Source organism: Notolabrus celidotus, chromosome 14, assembly GCF_009762535.1.
Source record: "Notolabrus celidotus isolate fNotCel1 chromosome 14, fNotCel1.pri, whole genome shotgun sequence".
Taxonomy (NCBI): domain Eukaryota; kingdom Metazoa; phylum Chordata; class Actinopteri; order Labriformes; family Labridae; genus Notolabrus; species Notolabrus celidotus.
In genome coordinates this window covers 4,726,401-4,746,796 of record NC_048285.1, presented here as the reverse complement: position 1 = coordinate 4,746,796, position 20,396 = coordinate 4,726,401, and the positions used below count along the sequence as shown (strand labels likewise).

Genomic DNA, 20,396 nt, shown 5'->3' with positions numbered 1-20,396 from the left:
TATCATGATTCTAGTTACTTTTGGAAACCTTATAGCAGATAAAGCTTCACGCCTCCTCTGAGATCTCTTCCCCCCCCTCCCTCAGCAAATATCCCTCGACACGGGTTGAGAAGTTATGGTTTAAAGTTTGTGATAATGGACATAAATATGTTTGCCAGAAAGAAACAGAGATGTATCATGTCAACATCAGGTTGACAGAGTTACTCCTAGAAAAGATAAAAATGATGATTCATGTTGGTTTGACATTTATGATGTGTTTGGCGTCAAATATTAGCCTCAGGAAAAACACTCTCTCTGATCTTTAACGGCTCAGAAGGAGAAATAATGTCGAGTCATGTCTTATTCATTAAACTGAAAGAAGCTCATCATCTACCAACATAAAAACATGATGTTTTAATCCATCCTCTTCACTTTGCATTCATCAGTTTTCTTTCTGAGGTTAACTCATCGATAACTAAACAAATTCAGTCTCTGCAAAACTCGCTCTCAGTGAACAGCTTTGATTTTGCTTTGCATCATCTCACCTCCAGCACTGGGTTGGACTGCAGCAGGCGGTCTTTGACGGTCTGCACCTGGTCGCTGGCCGGACAGGTGATGGCATAGTACTGCAGGATCTTCTTGGACGCCTCGGTCTTCCCGGCACCGCTCTCCCCGGAGATGAGGATGCACTGGTCCTTCCTCTCCGTCCTCAGGGAGCGGTACGAGTTGTCTGCCACGGCATAGCTGCAGGAGAGGAGTGAGAGGAGAGCCATGATGAGGCCGGATATTTATGTTTATTCCTCCCAGCGTCCACCTGTAAGCTCAACGAGGGAGTTTAAGGTTTCATATCACAACTCAAACTTTGCATGGGAAATAAATCTGCTAGGAGCGATGACATATCGAGCCATGACAATGTGAGTCATCTGAATTGTAGAGGAAGGACTGCCCAAAAAAAGCCTGCAGAACGAAAACTTTTAAGGATTGAACTCTCCATAAGCTTCAATGAGGATCTTAGCTGTGTTTTGAACTGAACTGTTTATTGTTCACATAATGCAGCTTACAGAAAGGAAAGGGTTAAAACACAGACTTCTGCTCCGATGCTTCTAATCAAACTTCAAAATAAAAGCAGAGCAGCAGATTTGTAACAAAGCCGACTGAACCGTCCGTCATGTTGTTGATGTTCTGTTGGAAAAATGTTGCATACCATCTCTTCTGGAAAACTATCACCTATCTCTAACATACATGAGGATCTCTGAGTGTGTGAACAAGGAAAGACCTCGCATATGAATCATCACATCGACAGCGCAGCATGTTTCAGTTACAGCTTCATTTATCAACTCTGCCTCTTATCAGTGTTGCGATGTTGTTTCAGCCTGTTGGAGACATTTCTGACACCAGACTAATAACTGGGAGATACCAGCTTGGCCGTACATGTGTGCGTGTGTGTGTGAGTGAGTGTGTACTATAAGTGTGTGTGATATTTTGAAAGTGGGGGGCTGCAGGGTCGGGTCCAGGTCAGAGGAATTCCCTCTTAAAGGGAGGAAACTTCTTGCATGGTGCCATCATTTGCTTACTTTCCTTTCCACCTCTCCCCTCCTGTTTTCTCTCTCTCCAACGCTCCATCGCTTTCTGCCAAAAGCACATCTTTCTTTCCACTCAGAGTGAGAGAAAACATTTAGCCTCATGCTCAAGCGGTGAAGTAACAAGAGCCAAAGAGACAGAGACTGGAGACTCTGACATTACGCCACTTCAAGTCTCCATAATGCCCCGGATTGTTTTACAGATGACCTATCGGGTCTGGGAAGAAATTCCCCGACTATTTCTGTGGCAACCTTTCAAACAAACACTCTGCTTCATGCGCTGGCATGATGCAAGCGGTCTGACTGACCATGAGAGCATTATGTAGGCAGCCATGAGAAAATATTCCAATGCATGCTAAAAATACAGAACTCTCTGGGAGCAGGTGCAACAAATATTAGATCATCCTGAGTAAAACGCTCCGCACAGCATCGACGGACTCGTTATTTAAAGAGCTGCAGCAGAAAATATCCAAATGAATCATCCTCTGAGATTTTACTGGAGATAAAGATACTTCATTAACTTTGATTCATGACTCTTGAAAGGGAGGATCATAACAGGGTGTTATTAAAAAGATAACATTATGTTCAACAAGTATCATCTGTTGCTCCCTTTCTCTGTTACTGGTCAGTGTCTCATGAAGCTTATAGGTGGATCATTTGTGAGTTTAAATCATAAAAGATGTGCTGCTTTCTCTAAATATGAGTCAGAATTTCTAAGATGAATACTTTTGAGTCTAAATGACTTATAGGTAAATAATGTTTTGGAGTTGCTGCCTCTGCAGGGAGGGCTTTGATCAGTGTTGCCAACTGCTCAGTGAGGGAAGTAGCTATTGGCTGTCCTAAAAGTCGCTAGAAGTCACTAAATGATGTCACCACTTAATTTGCACAATTTGAATTGGAATGGACGCTGTCGAAGAGACGTGTAACGTTGAGGGAGAGACAAAAAGAGGTTAAAAAACACCCTAAATATGTTTATAACTACACTTAGGAGCCTACAACAAATCAAAGTAAAACATTTTTCAACCAGAACATTTTCCACATGTTTATTGTATACAATCTACATGAACTATCTAAATGGTCCAAAAAGAGACGGGATGAACGCCTCCTGCGCTGAATGCAGTAAGGAGGAACTCACAGATTTGAGGCTGCAAATCTACGGCATCTAGAGAAGTTATTCCAAAGGTTTTATCAGTGGTGAAGTCACAAAATATAAAAAAACAGATGGAGTCAAGTAATCCAGCGACCCCGTCTACAGAGGTTGAGAGCCTAGCTTTAGATGCCACTACTCCAGCAGGTTTCTCAACAGAGGTATTAACAATGACCTCATATGATCAGACTTCAAAAAACACGTAACATCCCTTTAATGTCTATCTATGCTGTGAGGTGTTACGTGTGCAGAAGCTGTGCGCTTACATGTGCGGGGAAACCTCGTAGAAGTTGACTCCTCGGTATCGCTCCATGTGGTTCTTGGTGTAGATCTCCAGGTCTTTGTACGGGTTCACTGACACCAGCACCGACCCGATGTATGTCTGACAGAGAGAGGAGAAGGTCAGAGTGCAGGACAAAGACTTTCACATCACTTTTATTCTTTATTTTAAAAGAGCAGGGAACAAAGAAAGACTCGGATATCACAGTCTGGGAAAAAGGAAAATATCAGCTGCTTTCTATTTCTTGTTCTGTGCTCCGTCACCGCGTCCCGATGAAACATTCGAAAACAATCACATGACAAAGACTTGACTGTCGTAGCTTTCTGAAACCCCTCAGACATTTAAAGTTCAGACTCGAAGTGAAACGACGCCGCTGATAGGAGGGAAAATTCAGTTTCAGACTTATGAAGGACAGGAAGCCGACCAGAAGGTCAGGTTTAAATGGTTTAAGGAGAGGCTCAAAGGTCACCGTGTCAGGGGAATAATTTTCATCTCTTTACTGTGAACATTTGACTCCATTCATGCAATAAGTCTTAAAGTTTTACAAAAAATCTAAAGTAAAAATAAGAAACAGAAAGTGTGTTAAGTTAAGGATCTGAGGAAAAAGCCACGCCCCCTTTACTTTGTTTATATATCAGTGAGGATGGCGAAGATTATTTTTATCTGCTCAACATCAACAACAAATGAACTTTATTACACAGCTGAGTTAAATACTTGATTCTGATTGGTCAATATTCCACAGCAACAGTCCGTTACCTCTCGATAGCAGACCGCTGCTCAGTAATATCAACCTCTCAAACCCTGCATTGATCCAGCTCTGATAAACACGAAGGTAAACTTCAGTCACTCACATAGATGAGGTTCTCCTTGAAGCGTTTGCGCAGGTTCTCGATGAAAGCCGCCTCGCTGGTGTAGTTCTCCAGCAGGACGAAATCCTGCACCCCCACCCGGTCTCTGGCTGTCAGGGCCGACTCCATCATAGCCCGGACACCGTCACTAGCCACCACCTGAGGGAGGAGAAGAAGAAGGAGGTGAGTTTACAGAATGAATGCATGTCAAACTTTCTGTACTGCAACACTTCATCAGTCAGACTCAGCTCGTCCCACTCTTCACAAACACATCATACGTCCTCATGAGAGACGAAGGACGGAGGGCAGAGGTAATCCATCAACTTAAATCAGACAAGCTAGCAGATACATTATGAGTGAGAGTGGAGGCAGAGACAGAGAGGCCGGTACAGACACACAGTCTGCTGAGGAATTCAAACTATGACACTAAAACGACAACTTTCTTTCACACTGTAGGGCAGAAAAAAAGATCCTAAAGTAAACAGGGGCTGCAGGTTTTGGGGCGGCAGCAGCTCAGACTGTAAGGACTCGGATCGGACTTGGATGGAACCACAGGGTTGCTGGTTCAAGCTCCATAATGGCCCAGAGAAACCAGCAGCACCCTCACTCTGACATCTCTCCATCAGTGCATGTTTACAGGATCCTGGTTTTGCATGTGTGTATTCCTCTGTGTGAGTGTGTGTGCAGCATGTTTCAATAGCAGTGTAATTAAATTACCCTCTGGGATTAGCAGCACATGTTGTGAAGACACTGTGGTTGTTGTGAATAATTCCATCTTTCCTTCACATGAAAACTCATCATGAACTCTTTTAAAGCTTTAAAAGTGCAAAAACAGGGATGAGAAGCAAGTCGTTTTCGAGTGCTGGTATCATCTGAGGGAAATCCAGATTTGACATCCTTTTAACCATAACACCTGCTCGAATAATGTCTTGTGTTACTGATTCTTGCTCTGACATGAAGCTGAACCACATCTCGGAAGGTAAAGATGGAGCTTTAAAGCTGCACTTCATCATGAATGCTAAAAACTTCACTAAAGCTGCAGTAGGGAGCTTTTTTATGACTTAAAGAAGCCATCGGCAACAAGATTGATGATTTCTATATGTTGTTTTTACTGCCTTAGATCCACAGACTGTATAAATAATGGACGTAGTATCCGTGATGTCACCCATCTGTTCCTGAAGCCCTGTTTTGTGGCCAAGCGGCGGCGGCAGCCATATTGGAAATGTGAACTCAACATAACTGCTGTTGAGTGAGTGTGACTTAAAGAGGCGGGCTTTGAGCCTCCTCGCCAACAGCTACAGTATTCCCGTCTGTCAATCAAGTCAGCTGTGCCTCTCATTGGAAGACTCGTAATCATAATATCTATGAAATTGCCGCGTTTTGAAAAAATTCACCCCCCTTACAGTGTGTGCCGATCAAGAAATGAGCTATCCAGACTACACTTGTCTTTTGTACCAGGCTGTAAACATGTTTATTTCTGCTGTAAAGATCAGCTTTTTTGAATGGGTGCAGTTTTTAAAACTTTTGCATTGGCTTAACTTTTCCCACAGCAAATATGAACAATGAGAGATATATTTGAGTATTAAAAGACACCAGGGTGAGGTTTTGGGCAGAAAACACTACCAAAACATCAGCAAAGAGACAAGAGGTATCTCTTTGTCCACAGGGGGTGCCAAAATCAACACAAACAGAGGAGCTTCATAGAGCTGAATGCAAACAGGATGAATTTGAGGACAACTGATTCAGCTCTTTGGTTTTGGTCTTTCTATAAGTATTAAACAAAAGTGAAAAAATGCACATCACATTTTGAGTTTGCCAGAAAGTGAAAGATGACTCTCTCAAGTCTCAAGAAGTGGAAACACAAAGCTTATGTACTTAGCAGTTAATAGTCTTGGCTCTTGATTTAAGGCTACATTAGCTGAACTATGAAGCCGATAAATGTCGCCGCCTGGAGTCGACTACTTTTGCACATTTGCAGATTATTAAGGACTTTCTGTCCCACCAGCTCTCATCAAATCTTTTTGGGAGTTAGGGGAAAATCTCAGTCCCCTCACAGCTTTCCCCCCAACAATAGAGCACATTCAGACCAATGCCAAGACCCACTGTTTGAAGTCCAAAAACCATTCACAGACCTCATATCAAACAAAGAGAAGACTTACTGTTTGTTCTCCGTCCAGAGCTTTCTTTCAAACAGCCTCTCACTGATCTAATGTCCTCTGAAAAGTCACATGAAGTGGAACCCAGATGTGTTAAAATAAAGTATCACTTCCACCCACGTCACACCCAGGTCACACACATCTTGAAATCCGCTCATTAGAAACAGAAGCGACACTTACATCTTTGAGATCTCCGACACGTTTGCCCAGGAAGCCGTGTTCTAAAATAGAGGCTTGAGTTTTACGCATGAGATTACGGATGTCGGCCACGTCCATGTTCAACTTTTACTGACACAGAGTCAACTGAGCTGTAAAGTTAGAGTCTGAGGCAACACACGCAGGGACAACACAGGCACACAAAGTACAGCAGGTGTTGTTGTTGTGCTAAGCGGTACAGTAGTCTTCATCCCTCAGGAGGGAGCGAAGAAGAGATGGAGAGAGAAAGAAAAAGAAGAGAAAGCTTGAGGGAGGAGAGGACTTATTAATTAGACAGGAGGGACAAATTTAAGGGAGAGAGGGAGGGAGACGAAGAGTAGGAGGATGGTGACCAGATTTAAGTTGATAAAGACGACAAACTTTGGACATTTTGTGCTAATGTGGAAACATCAGAGACGAAGGCGAAACATTTAGAGCTCCCCCTAGTGGCCATACATCCCACCTCCACATGGTAAAACTTTGAAACAAGATACATGTTAGTGTCAGCTCAGCTCACTGACATTTGAACCTTGCAGGAGCATGAGAAAAACACTGACTTCATGGAAAACATCTTCAGTGAGTGATATGACTCTTGGTTGCCTCTTGCAAATAATTCAGCTAACGCCATTGGTTAGCTTGCAGCCCCTCTTGTAAGAAAGTTGTAGCTGTTCTTTCCTGATGTTTGCTTTTCCTGTTATTATTTATGATTATCTCTACTTAAAGCTCCTGTGAGGACGTTTCGTTAGCGTTAACTTTGGCACCCCCTGTGGATGAAGTTGCGCCTCTTATCTCTGTTCTACATTCGTATAATCTCATCTTGCTTTCTTTTAAAACTCAAATGCATCACTCATCCTGAATCTTTGCTGCAGAAAGGCTGCTTCTGCACTTCCTCTGACACCTACCCCCTGGCAGCCTTCTCAGGACTCAACCACAGCCCCTGACAGGAGCTTTAATGTGCTGGAATGAGAGTTTAACTGGTGTCGTCAGCTCTTCAAACATGCAGCATCATGGAATAACATCACCCAGCTCTGGAGGAGATGATTGATGTCAGGGTTATGACTCGAGTCCAGCTCCGTCCCTTCATTTAAACTGTACTGGAAAGTTAACAATCCTCCCTGAAATTCCTCACAGCGCTGCCCTCCAACAACACAACACAGAGCGCATTAAATCACAGCATCGCCGGTCCTTCTCCTCACACAGCAGACACCCACATGCACAACATCTTGATCTGGTTTCACTAAGTATGCACGAGTATGTTTGATCCCAGGGTTCAAAGTGGAGCTGCTGCGTCCCGTGGAGCTCCACGCACGGGGGAGACGCCGTGGGATGCTGGAGTGGACGTTCGTGTTTGTGTGGAAGTTCACGACACAAGTTCAGGGACACGGAGCTGACACCGCAGCAGGTCAACGTAAACCTGAGCGTTTAAACTGCTATGTTTACGCTCTTTAATGAACCGAGGCAGCTCACACTTTATCTTTACGGCCTGTCATAAAACGGACGAGGGCTGACTAACCTCACATTAAAGTTATGTTGATGAAGATGAGAAAGTCTGAATACTTTCACTTGATATGTGAGGATTTAGCGACCTATCAGTGAGCTAGTCTTCAGTTTTTTGCTCCTTACGTTCCTCATCTGCTGAAGAGCCTCAAAGACTTTGATTGTAACATCAAACTCCACTTCTTATTGTTTTTACGAGTTTAAATAAACAGCTCAAACAAAAGAATGAACTTTACGAGTCACGCTTCAAAAAGTCAAGACTAAACAAGTGTGTTTGTCTCATTTCTAGTTGAAAACAAGTATTAGACTTTATAGAAGCCACATTCACCAGACTAGTCAACACGAACGTCTTATTTTAAGCCACACAAACCAAAAATGACACCAGGATTAATATTGAGGGGTAAAATAATCTGTACAAAGGGTAGGCAAAGGTTTTTACTCCATTGTCAGATTTTTTGTAACCATTAAAATCAACTCTGGTCTAAAATGTTGCTGATAATATCTTGAAATAAGATGCAGAACTCTTGAATATGTCTTACATTAGGTTAAATAATACTTATTTTCCCTAAAAGAAGACAAAAACACTTGCTAAGTTTTGGGTTTTTGCAGCTTAGTTGCACCAAAATGCTTAAAACACATTAAAACAACTCCTTTATTCACTTTCAGAGAGCAGTGGTGCGGAGGCCATTTAGGAAAACTCAGTTTCAGACTCCAGACTGATCCTGGAAAATAAATCTACAATAAGTTCTTAACAACCACTGTCTTACTAACGTGTACTTCTGCATATATATGTCTGCACATTAACATTCAAGCATTGCACAACATGCAGAGGTCATGTGCACGATCTGAAATATCCTCATGATGCTTCTTTTTTGTGTTTTGATGAAAAAATAAAAACAGTTTCAGTTTCTTGTTTTTCTTCACTTCTCCAAAAGAGAAGTGTGTCTGATTCACTGATTCAACTAACTTTAGGTTCATCTACAAAAAGGCAAAGAGGTGGAGGTTGAGGCCACAGCATTGCAGGCAAACACTTACACCAGACAGATCACCAGCCACGCCTCTTATTATGCCAAAACATGTTTAATACTGGACCTGATGTGGGCTCTAACGGGGATTCCTTCACTTCTTGCAGCCTGCCTCGAGTAGACACTCAAGGATCTGCAGTTTTTGTACTTTTCTAAACTGCACTGGCTTCATTTTCTTGCAACGGAGTCTAAATAATTAATTATTCTGACTTTAATGTGACAAAAACCTACAAGTCTATCTGTAAAGTTTATGAAATGCTTGGCTCCACATGTTGTACATTTCCTGAACCAAGCTGAATCCGGTGTAAGAAAATGAAGAGAGGGTTTGTTTTGTTTGTAAAAAAAAGACTGCAAAATATCGTGATCTCTGTCTCTGATATCGTGCAGCCCTGCCTCATACAAAGAGGGACTTAAATGCTTTTCCAGCTCAGTTAAAAGATCTTTATTCATCTCATCTACATCTCACCCTCCCGACTCTAACACTGCCAGGCTGCACAGTCCTGTCAGAGGCCACGGATCAAAACATGCGGGTCAATAACGAAACAATCAGAGAGGCCTGCAGGCGGATCACAGCTTCAGCTCCTATTGACCGACCTCTGCCCAAACAATGTCAGTTTGTTTGTCTGAGCCGTAAACAAAAACACCAGCTGCTGTTTTTGTGACAGAGCGTCTCACTGCTCCTCTCTTCACATGAAAAACAACCTGGACTCAAATCTGACGGGTTGCATCTTCAGGGAGGGGAAAGAACGAATAGTCCTGACTTGCACAAGATGAATGATAATGAAGTTTTTAATAATTCAAGTATTAATACAAACATGTGTGAGCTCACGTGTCGAACATCTCAAACATCTCTGCTGCTCTCACAGCTGGACGTCGAGAGCTCTGTGACCTTTTGTTTCACACATCTCTGCAGAGAGCAAAGGGCTGCAGCTGTGTGAGTGTGTGTGCATGCTAACAGAACTCTATTAGCCATGTTTTAATGCTTCATATTGAATGATTGATTTTTTTTATGGGACATGTACACAAAGAGCCCAACCATCATTACGAGTCATTTCAGAGCTCAGTCTTCCACTCTTTAATGCCTAAACTCAGACTCTTCTCCCAGGTTTTGTTTTCATAACCATCCTTACAGAAGAAATCTGCATTAAAGGAGGAGAGTTAACTAAAAAGTACACCTCAAGATGGGACAGTAGCACAGAAAATGAATCTCAATTTCACCAAACTTCATCAAAATCCATACCCTGACCCTAAAAGTCAGCATCTTTTTCAGTCTTTTACTTCATTTGTAAGACTCTACCACTTTCTTCCTCTTAGTATTAACACAGAGAGTTGTTTCTGATGATTCAGTCTCAGTCTTTCCTCAGAGACTCCCACATTAGCGTGCAGAGGAAAGATTGAGAGGTCAGCTCAGTCCACAGGTAAGAGAGTGAATCATCCTCAAGGAGAAGCAAACCTGACGTGCATTTACTTAAAGATGTCATGGTTTATTGCAACACCCTCCAAATATTATGGCGCCTGGGAGGAAAGAAACCAGAGCCTTGTTTCCTTACCTCTCCCCTCCTCTTCCTCCGCCATACATTCTCTCCTTCATTCACTCTCCCTCCGCATAACAGCCCCTCTCTCTCTCTCTCTCCATTACTTCATTGTTTCCCTGCGCTGCTTTCACTGTTTGGCTTTCCTGAGTGGAGCGCCGCACACCGGACCTCCACCCGGTCTCAGGAACACAACAAGTGCCCGGTCCTGAGATGTCGTCATGTTTTCCAAATCCTGTGCAGCAAACAAGGCAGCTCAGAGCTAGGTTAGAAAGAGGAGACCTGAGGAGACCTGAAGGGACCTGAAACCAATGCTAAGACCTCTACCTGTATTAATGTGTAACTCTGAATTCTGGTTCCAGGTAGGGTTAGCGAGCTCTCCTTTTATAGACAAACATTTCATACAACATGTAGAATCTGTAAGTGGGGTCTGGTTTTAGTTTGGGATGTATTCTGGTTTTTGTTTGAGTCTCTCGTATAAGAAGGAGAAACGTTCGTATGGAGAGCAAAAGCAGGCAGAATCATCATGACATCCAAGCTCCCATCAGTGTTCATTTCACTGCAATATATTCATTTATCAGCTAACAATCACTGACAGCCACATTCCACCAGATCCATGTCCGGTCCGTCTCCAATCCATCACAGCACCAGATCTGATAGGTTTCTATTCTAGTCAATCTGTTAACTTCCACTGGATCCGCTTCCTTGTGCTCCGGCTGCATCTCTACACAAGACTTCTATTTTTGCTGGATGCCGTGCTGCTTTCTGAAAACGCAACCAGTGGGTGTTGACAGATGAGAGAGCACGGTCCGGCGGATTGGAGACGGACCGAACAGGGTGGAATTCAAGATTTAAACACTTAAATAAATGTGCTTGATGCTATGTTTGTGAAAAAAAACAAGTGTTGAGATTTCCTGACTTCCTGGAAGGCATCAAAAATGAAAGATCCAACCCCAATTCAACAAACAAACATTTTGAAAGTTGCTATTTTAGCAAACTTAACACCAATTAATGCTTGTAAACTGTATAAAACCTTTTGGGTCCATATCCCTGAAGTAAACCTGAGTGAAGCTACTTACAGTGAAACTGAGACTCCCTAGAAACTGCTGCATATGTGTTACAAAGAGGGATGTTGTGAACTAATGCAGACGTATCAGGAGAGAGAAATGTCAGGCTACTTTCGATCCAAACACGTGGTCGGTTCTGCAATCATCGCACTGCACAAAGTATCTGCTGGACGTTGTTTATCACTAACCACTAGCTAAACCGGAAAGACTGGTGTGTTGACCATCATTTCCAAGATTTGGTTTTAATGTAAATGACAAGCAATGGTCAGTTCAAAACTTTGATCCTGATTTGAAATACTTCACAAGTACTGGAAGGATTCAGATGACTTCCTCGATGCAAGTTCCTGAAAACATCAGAGTCCAAAAGTCCTGACACGATCTAGAAAATTTCAGGAGTCCATGTTTTGCAATCTCTACTTTTGACTGTGTTTGTTGTAAACTGATTCTATACTGTTTTCTTTTGAATATGAGACTTTAAGAGCAACCTTGACCATGAGAAGGAGAGAAAGGTGGAGAAAGCAGAGGGATTTGATCATCCAGCCGGCCTGAGAACAATAGCGCATTGACCTTTACATCGCGCTGGGTGCACACACAGAGCTCAGATGTCACACTGTTTATGTAAACCTCCTCTAACCTGCTGCTTTCAGCGCAGCGTGCAGAGGTCAAGAGCGGAGAGAGAGGTCTTATATTATGACTGATATCAAATACCAACCTTATTTCTGTCTTTTAGGAACTGTTACAGTCTCAATTCTAACAAATGTGCCAGGTTTGAATACGATTTTTCCATCATGTATGTCACGAATATTAATCACAGAAACAGAATCAACAAACCAGCTGCAGTTCAACATATTCACATGCAAAGATCCAGGTTAAATATGCAAAAGAAGCGTGTAGCAGAGTGACTTCTTATTACTTGTCTTCCATGTGAATCAAATGAGAGCAGCGTGTGGCTCACATGAAGAAAGGCTTTAGCTCCTTGCTCTGTTTTCTACATTTTTCCACCATGAATCAGTCGTCTGGCACTGATTTCTTTCTTTTTCTCTCGTTCTTCTGCACAAGCTGGCAGAGAGACATGAGGGGCATGAGGTGCAGAAACACTCAGAGTCAGGATTCAGTGTCGAGACGTGAGGGTTGTCTTTGTTAAAGTGTGATAATGATCCAAAGAGTGACTTCAGGAAACATACGAGAGCTCAAAGTAACCAAATCTAACCAGGGATAAACCACAGACTGTATGAAGGATGGACGACGTCACAGCTCCCTTAAAGTGAAGCAAAAACATTTAGAGCTACCCCTGCTGGCTGGCTACAGTATGGGTCTTAATAAGGCTGCTTCTCCATGTTAACAGCTCAGACCTTTAACTCAATCATTCTTCTGTAAAGTGAAGTATTTTACTGCATCAGGAGAGCAGAGGCGGAACAGGAACGAACATAAACACAAGTCATTGAACTCTAACTGCAAGAGTCTGCTTCAATCCGACACAAGAATCTGTTTCCCTGCGGTCTGAACCAACCTGATGAATCTTTGCGGCTTCATCAGAAAGTTGAATTTGTGTACTGGTTATTAGAAGAACGAGATGTCAAAATCATAGTTCTACAAGCCAAACCTTGCTATGCTGACCATAGACTGTAAATAAAAATGGACAGCGTTGCTCCGCCTCTTCCCGTTGTACGGTTCTGAAGCCAAAAAATCCCTCTCCTGGGCGCAGCCATTGTGCAGCCAGAGCCTGTGAAGCCACTGTAACGAGCTCCGCCCTACAGCGTAGCGTCACAAGGCGCTATGTATCCTTTGAAGTTTCACTCTACGGCGGCCTGGAACCTGGAAATAAAACCCCGTTTTTTAACCTCTAATAACTAACGAAAAAGAAACTTTTCAGGAAAAAGAGGCCTTGGACACAAAACAGTCAAATACTAAGTACATATCACCACAGCATACAGATGTGAGAAACATTCGTATGTGTATATATTTGTTAAAGTTTGACTGCTCCCCCATTCAAATGAATGGGGGAGACGGATTTTTTTACCTATACTGCAGCCAGCCACCAGGGGGCAGACACACTGCTGAAAGCTTCACCACCAGGGGAGCATCCGGCTCCCTTGATGCTGACGCTGGCTACAAAAACGTCACCAGCCATCTAGGGGTTGTTTTGGTGTCAATTTTTTGCAACAAGGGGAAGCAGAAATGCATCAGCAATCTTTAAAGACCGAGAACAAAGGGTTTATGTCTTGTCTCTGGTTCTCTGACTCTTGAAGTGGTTCAACTATGACAGCATCCTTCACTCAGATGACCTATAAGAGTTTCTGCTTAATCTACACAGGATATATTTTTTCAGGGTATTTAGGCAGCAAAAGTTTAATAAATAACAAAATATATGTATCTAAGGTGCAGAATATAAACAGTATATATCTGGATCTAATATTCTCAGTGTGTCACGGATCGATGCAGGTAAAATCTAAATCTAAAAACTGTCAAACATTTCCTCTTCCATCCCCCAAACAAACTCCAAACAGATCAACGTTTTGATTGTGATAACCATAGAGACGCCCTGCCAGACTGAGCATGCTCAGTTCAGTCCCAGGAGACGGAGCAGGCGCTTTGCAGAGCAGTCAGACAGGTGGGGCGAGCTTTGAGTCGCCTGCAGGCTGCAGAAATACAACCAGCAGACCTGAGGGCGTGCGGGCCAAAACAACACAACCTGCAGGTGAGACTCTGAGAGGACTTTAAAGATCACCGCCTTAATAAAGAACGGCTGTGTTTAAAGACCTGAAGCTGAAGCACCTCTCTGCTGCTTTTGCAGGTTTTGCAAATCACAACAAAGTATGAACATCTGCAGTAAACACAGTACAAAAGTCTGAATTCATCACAATGAATAATAAGATTGATTTCACAGAGTCAGCATTTTCCAGTGACAGAAGAAAGTTGCTGAAAACTGGTTAAAAGTTTACGTTTTTCAAAGTTTGTAGACTTTGATTCATCCCACATGCACATTAACTTTAATTGCAAAGTAGCATCTTGCAGCTAAACGATTTCATTGCAAAGCATCACAATCATCACTGAAGGGCAGTGGGCATTGATCACATAGTCTCCTGCATGACAGTCAGCTGCTCATCAATAAGCTACGTCAGCACCTAAGGGTCTCTCCTCCTTTATAATCAGAGCTGCACATGCTCAGTCTACCCTTTACTTCTTCTGTGGGAAATATTTAATGATGTCACTGAACTTTATTATTAACATTACACAACACGTGAAGCATAGTAGTTATAATCATTATCATAATCATTGTTTTAACTTCATTAATTTATCTTGTTTATTTATTTATCTTATTTATTTATTTCTAGTATTTATCTGATCTTTTTTAACTTTAACTGATTTTTAATTTTGCTTTCTACTCTTATTTATTTATTTCATTTGTTTTACTGTATGAATTTATTTTATTTTTAAGTATTTTTTTATGATTACATCTTTAATTATTTTTTCCATTTCTGTTGTTTCCTGTCTCTGGGGTTAGGGTCTCTAAAGTTGAGTTGATTTATTGTGTTTTGATATGATAAATAAAATATGTTGGAATTAAATCTTTGCATGAACAGGATCTAAACTAAGGCTTGAGTATTAGACATACAGTCAGGATAACCACTTCCTCCCTCATTATGACCTTTAAATAAATAGTTCAACACTACAAATTAAATAAAAATGTGTTTCTGACAAGTTGGAAGTTGTAACCATATTGCAGTCGGTTCAAATGAAGCCTGATCCCAGTGCTCTCTGGGAGAGAAGCAATGCTTTCTCACTCAGCATGTGTGCACTATGCCTTATGAATGGAGGCCTGAGTTTAATGTTCATGCAGCCACATGAAACTCAAGTTAGCAATCGGATCAACTGATGCAGATTCAGTGAAGTTTAAAAAACCCAGCTCCTTAGATTCAGGAGTGATGTGATGTAATGCAAAAACAGGTATTGTGTAAAACCAGATCAGCACAGAATCTCATGGTTACAGCTGCTGTGTATACACCCTTTCATGTTGTTGCAGTATTGACAATGTAATCAGATATCACATACTCTTCTCATATCTTGCGATCAAGTTTTGCAATTTCCTTAAAGCTGCAGCGTTTGTTTCAAAGATTACGATCTCTTACAAAGTAAAGGTGGCAGGTTTTAAATGTGTAGGTTGTTTTAACGTGCATGAATTAACTTTTGCAGCTGGGTTTTAAATGCATAAACTGCAAAAATGTTCAAAATGTGAACTCAATTCAACTTAAAACAACCAATAAAGAAACATCTCTGATTAAAAAGAAGCAGCTGATGACAGCGACAGGTTTCATTCTTCTATGTTTGTCAGGTAGAGTTCACCTCAGTGTCACTCACTCTTTCAGCAGCTTAAACAGCAGGACTGTGAAAAGCATTGCCTCAACATGAACCCTTTACTCTTCTTAACCACCTCTTACTTTCTACCTCACTCTCATTCAAACACAAGAATCCTGCAGCTCTCACTCACCCGACCCCACCGATACTCCATGAAGAAACAGCTCCGAGGCTTTCAAGTCATCAGGATTATATTCCAGATACAATAATCCCGTCCACGGAGCCGCTCGGACACTTCTCACTCCTCAAGCTGCATCATAACTGAGACTCAACGCGGCGTGGAGAATCTCATGCTGGAAGAGAGCGAGGCGAGGTCCAACATAAACTACCTACTGAACTCGAGACAGACACCCTGCAGGCAGCAATGACAACTGTGTCAGGAATCTCTCTCAGCATTGTACTCTCCTAACAAGTCTGTCAGTCTTTAACCTTTCACACACACACACACTTAGACACACACACACACATGCACACGCACACAAGGCTGCAGGAGCGGAGAGTGGAGAGAAGGCTCGTAAAAATTGATCAGATCCATATGTCTGCATGTGCCAGAATGTGGGGGTAAAGAAGAGTGAGGCTGTGGGAGTTCTGCTGAGGAGCAAGTTTCAGCGTTTCCCCCGTGAGAGAGAAAATACCCACAGCACCAAATTTATGATTCACTGCTTCAGGAAATTTAACCTCAGCATCCACGAAAATGTGAGAGGTCAATGAATCAAATACTCTTTGTGCAGATTAGTCTGCTGTTTGGATCATTTCTAAAAGTGTGGGCGAGGCTGATCACGTCTTGATTGACATGCATGTGAGAATCTGCAGTGCATCCCTCAACTTTAGACAGAGGCATGAAGCCCTGCACAAAAAAAAGTACACGCATGAATGTCAACTGTCTTTAAAGTCTCTAGCAGAGCATGCACGTGCAGAATTTGTTCGGTTGTCATATTTGTTCTCAGAGCTAAGAATGAAATGCCAAGTCATTACTGTGCAAAACTACTGCAGAGCATCAGCTGCAAATAAAGATGGAGAATGCATTTCTGTCTCCTCTGGTTAAAAAAAGTGACGCCAAAACATCTGACAGAGCCAATCATGTTCGAGGAGCCAGAGTCCCTGCAGTACAGAAGACCTGCCTTCGCTTTCAGTGGTAAATCTGTCGCACCAGTTTAAAAGATGCATCTAAAAAGTATTAAAAGTGCGTCTCATGCACCGAAAACCTACTGTAACTCTTTGGATTGTCCGTCTTTTCCAGGAGAAGTCGCTCACACTAAGTTTAAATAGTCAAATAAAGCTCTTAGGATTAATCTGCTCGGGTCAGCTGCATACATTTCATAATAAATATCAAATAACGCTAAGTCCTTTATTAAAGCCACACTCAGTGACGTTTAAAGTGTTGTTGAAACTTCCCTCAGGTGTTTTCCTCTCTGTCCAGGAGACCCTGCATTCAGCCGTTAAGAGGCTTGTGTGTGTTTTTGATTCCAGAGGCTTAAAGTCTGATTAAAATCTGATTCATCAACACACACTTTTTCATTAACACACTCACTCTCACTCTCGCTGCCTGCCAAAGAATGCTGCCCGGCCACACAACACCACCTTGCTACAGCCTCGCCCCGGGGCGGTGCAACACACACACACACGCACACACACACACACACACACACATATAAAAAGGTTGATGGCACACCTTCTCAGATATCCAGAAGATTCAGATTCAATCTCTCTGACAGCAAAGTGACGAAAACAGAGATGATGAAGAGGATGCTGAGAGGGAATCAAGTCTTTTAAATGAGAATGACGTGTCGAAACAGAAAAACACAGCCTGTTCACCTGCCTGTCCCTCACCTGTGTGTCCTTGAAGTTCAAGAGCACACTGCTGAGGTTTCTGCAGAACAAAGAAGCTCCGCTTCAAACACTTTAAAACAAAAGCTCTCCAACAATAGCTTCAAACTTTTGCTCCACAGCGTCCTGATCCCCCTCTTCACCTCAGGTTCGAGTTTCTTACCAAAGGTCTGTACTTCATGGCTCCTTCGAGGGATCTGGTCTGGGTTTTTTTTTTTTGTTGCAGCAGCACCGATATAGTCCAGCTCTAAGAATGTGGCCTCCAGCGCCGCGTCCCTCCACTATTTAGCCCGGGGTTTGTTTTTAGAAGCTCGCCCCTCGGTCCAGAGACCCAGCTGCCATAGCTTCTCCTCTTACTGCTGCTCGCACACGCTCAACACACACCTCGCTCTGTCTCTCCTGCTCGCCACTCGTTCTCCCACCCTCTCCTCCCTCCCTGCAGAGGAAATAGTCCCTGTGTTAGGTGACACATAACCCCCCTCCTCCCTTCTTTTCCTTTCTCTCAGTGTTTTCTTTTCCCTGTCGCCCTCTCCTCAATCTGAGAGGCACTTACACTCAGAAACGTAGTTTCTGTACTTTCCTGCCCTCTCTGCTCTCCAGAAGAGAGCAGGAATAATCCCCTGTCATCTGCAGACACACACACATCTGGGCAAAACAACCCCTGGAGAGAGAAAGGGATGAGAGAGGAAAACCTGTCCTGATGCCAACGTGGTAAAAAGCGTGTGTGTATGTGTGTGTGTATCGAAGCATGCATGACTGAAAAGGGAAACTCTTCAGTAGTAATTGCCAATAAATAAAATCAGTCTGAGCCAAAAGAGTTTCCTCTTCATTCCCTTCTTCCTTTCCTCTTCTCCTTCTCTCTTTAATATCCAAGCTGAGGCAGAAACTAGAGAGCCCTGTATCCACACACACACACACACACACACACACACACACACACACACACACACACACACACACCCGAAAGGTACATATATACAATAACACACGCATGCACGCACAAGGCATCGTTAGTCCAATATCATTACAGGGAGTGTAATTGCTCCAGACCAGTTTTACACACACACACACACACACACACACACACACACACACACACACACACACACACACACACACACACACACACACACACACACACACACACACACACACACAGCAGATCAAAGGCCTCAGCAGTCTAATGCATCTGCCTGTTAACACTAATACCAGCTGACATGTAACAGGCCATGGGCGTTCTGTGGCTGAGAACAAAGAGGAAGACGAGTTTCACCCGACTGAAACACAAATTAACGAGTCTGAAGAACGATGAAGATTGTTTCAGAGAACACCTGACCGTCTGCTTACTTCAGCTTTATGATGGGGGGAAAGGAAGTTAAAGCATCTTGATTCTGATCATTACAGCTTTTCATAGCGATGGTCGGTTATTCCTCTAGAGCGGAGGTTCCCAAACTTTTAGTCTGTGACCTCCATAAATATCAGAGCCAGAGAGTCAGTGAGACACCTGCAGTGTCCTGAGGTGTTTAAATGTTGTTCACAGCCACAAAAACCCAAATATTCAGTTGTTTTTATAAGTTTTACTGTTTTTTATCTGTTTTGTTTTTTATTAGTTGAACCGTTCTTAATAATTTTACTGTTTTTAATTTGTTTTACTGTTTTTAATCAATTTTACTGTTGTTTATTTGTTTTACTGTTTTTAATCAATTTTACTGTTGTTTATTTGTTTTACTGTTTTTAATTTGTTTTACTGTTTTTAATCAATTTTACTGTTGTTTATTTGTTTTACTGTTTTTTTATAAATTTTACTGTTTTTTATTTGTTTTACTGTTTTTAATTTGTATTACTGTTTTTAATTTGTTTTACTGTTTTTAATTTGTTTTACTGTTTTTAATCAATTTTACTGTTGTTTATTTGTTTTACTGTTTTTTATTAATTTTACTGTTTTTTATTAATTTTACTATTGTTTATTAATTTTACTGTTTTTTATTTGTTTTACTGTTTTTTATTAATTTTACTATTGTTTATTTGTTTTACTGTTTTTAATTATTTTTTCTGTTGTTTATTTGTTTTACTGTTTTTTATTAATTTTACTGTTTTTTATTTGTTTTACTGGTTTTTATTAATTGTACTGTTTTTTATTTGTTTTACTGTTTTTTATTAATTGTACTGTTTTTTATTTGTTTTACTGTTTTTAGTTATTTTTTCTGTTGTTTATTTGTTTTACTGTTTTTTATTAATCTTTCTGTTGTTTATTTGTTTTTTATTAATTGTACTGTTTTTTATTTGTTTTACTGTTTTTTATTAATTGTACTGTTTTTTATTTGTTTTACTGTTTTTAATTATTTTTTCTGTTGTTTATTTGTTTTACTGTTTTTTATTAATCTTTCTGTTGTTTATTTGTTTTACTGTTTTTTATTAATCTTTCTGTTGTTTATTTGTTTTACTGTTTTTTATTAATTTTTCTGTTGTTTATTTGTTTTACTGTTTTTTATTAATTGTACTGTTTTTTATTTGTTTTACTGTTTTTAATTATTTTTTCTGTTGTTTATTTGTTTTACTGTTTTTTATTAATCTTTCTGTTGTTTATTTGTTTTACTGTTTTTTATTAATCTTTCTGTTGTTTATTTGTTTTACTGTTTTTTATTAATTTTTCTGTTGTTTATTTGTTTTACTGTTTTTTATTAATTGTACTGTTTTTTATTTGTTTTACTGTTTTTTATTAATTTTACTGTTGTTTTTTTTTTACTGTTTTTTATTATTTTTACTGTTTTTTTATTTGTTTTACTTCTTTTTTATTAGTTTTACTGTTTTTGTTAGTTTATCCATTTTTTATTATTTTTACTGTCTTGATTTGTTCATTATTGTAGTTTTTTAATGATGTTTTGATAAGTTTTATAAAAATAAACT

The 20,396-nt window shown here is 41.0% G+C and overlaps 1 protein-coding gene across 1 annotated transcript in view; it reads right to left on the bottom strand.

Annotated features, from left to right (window-relative positions):
• Window positions 1-20,396, bottom strand: part of LOC117825211 (unconventional myosin-Ic-like) — a 74,011-nt gene that overhangs the window by 23,227 nt on the left and 30,388 nt on the right. The window contains exons 2-4 of the mRNA XM_034700919.1: window positions 3,838-3,993; window positions 2,973-3,088; window positions 525-723 (exon numbers count right to left, since the gene is read on the bottom strand). Of these exons, the coding sequence (XP_034556810.1) occupies window positions 525-723; window positions 2,973-3,088; window positions 3,838-3,966 (444 nt within the window). The 5' untranslated portion in view covers window positions 3,967-3,993. The remainder of the gene's footprint in view (window positions 1-524; window positions 724-2,972; window positions 3,089-3,837; window positions 3,994-20,396) is intronic.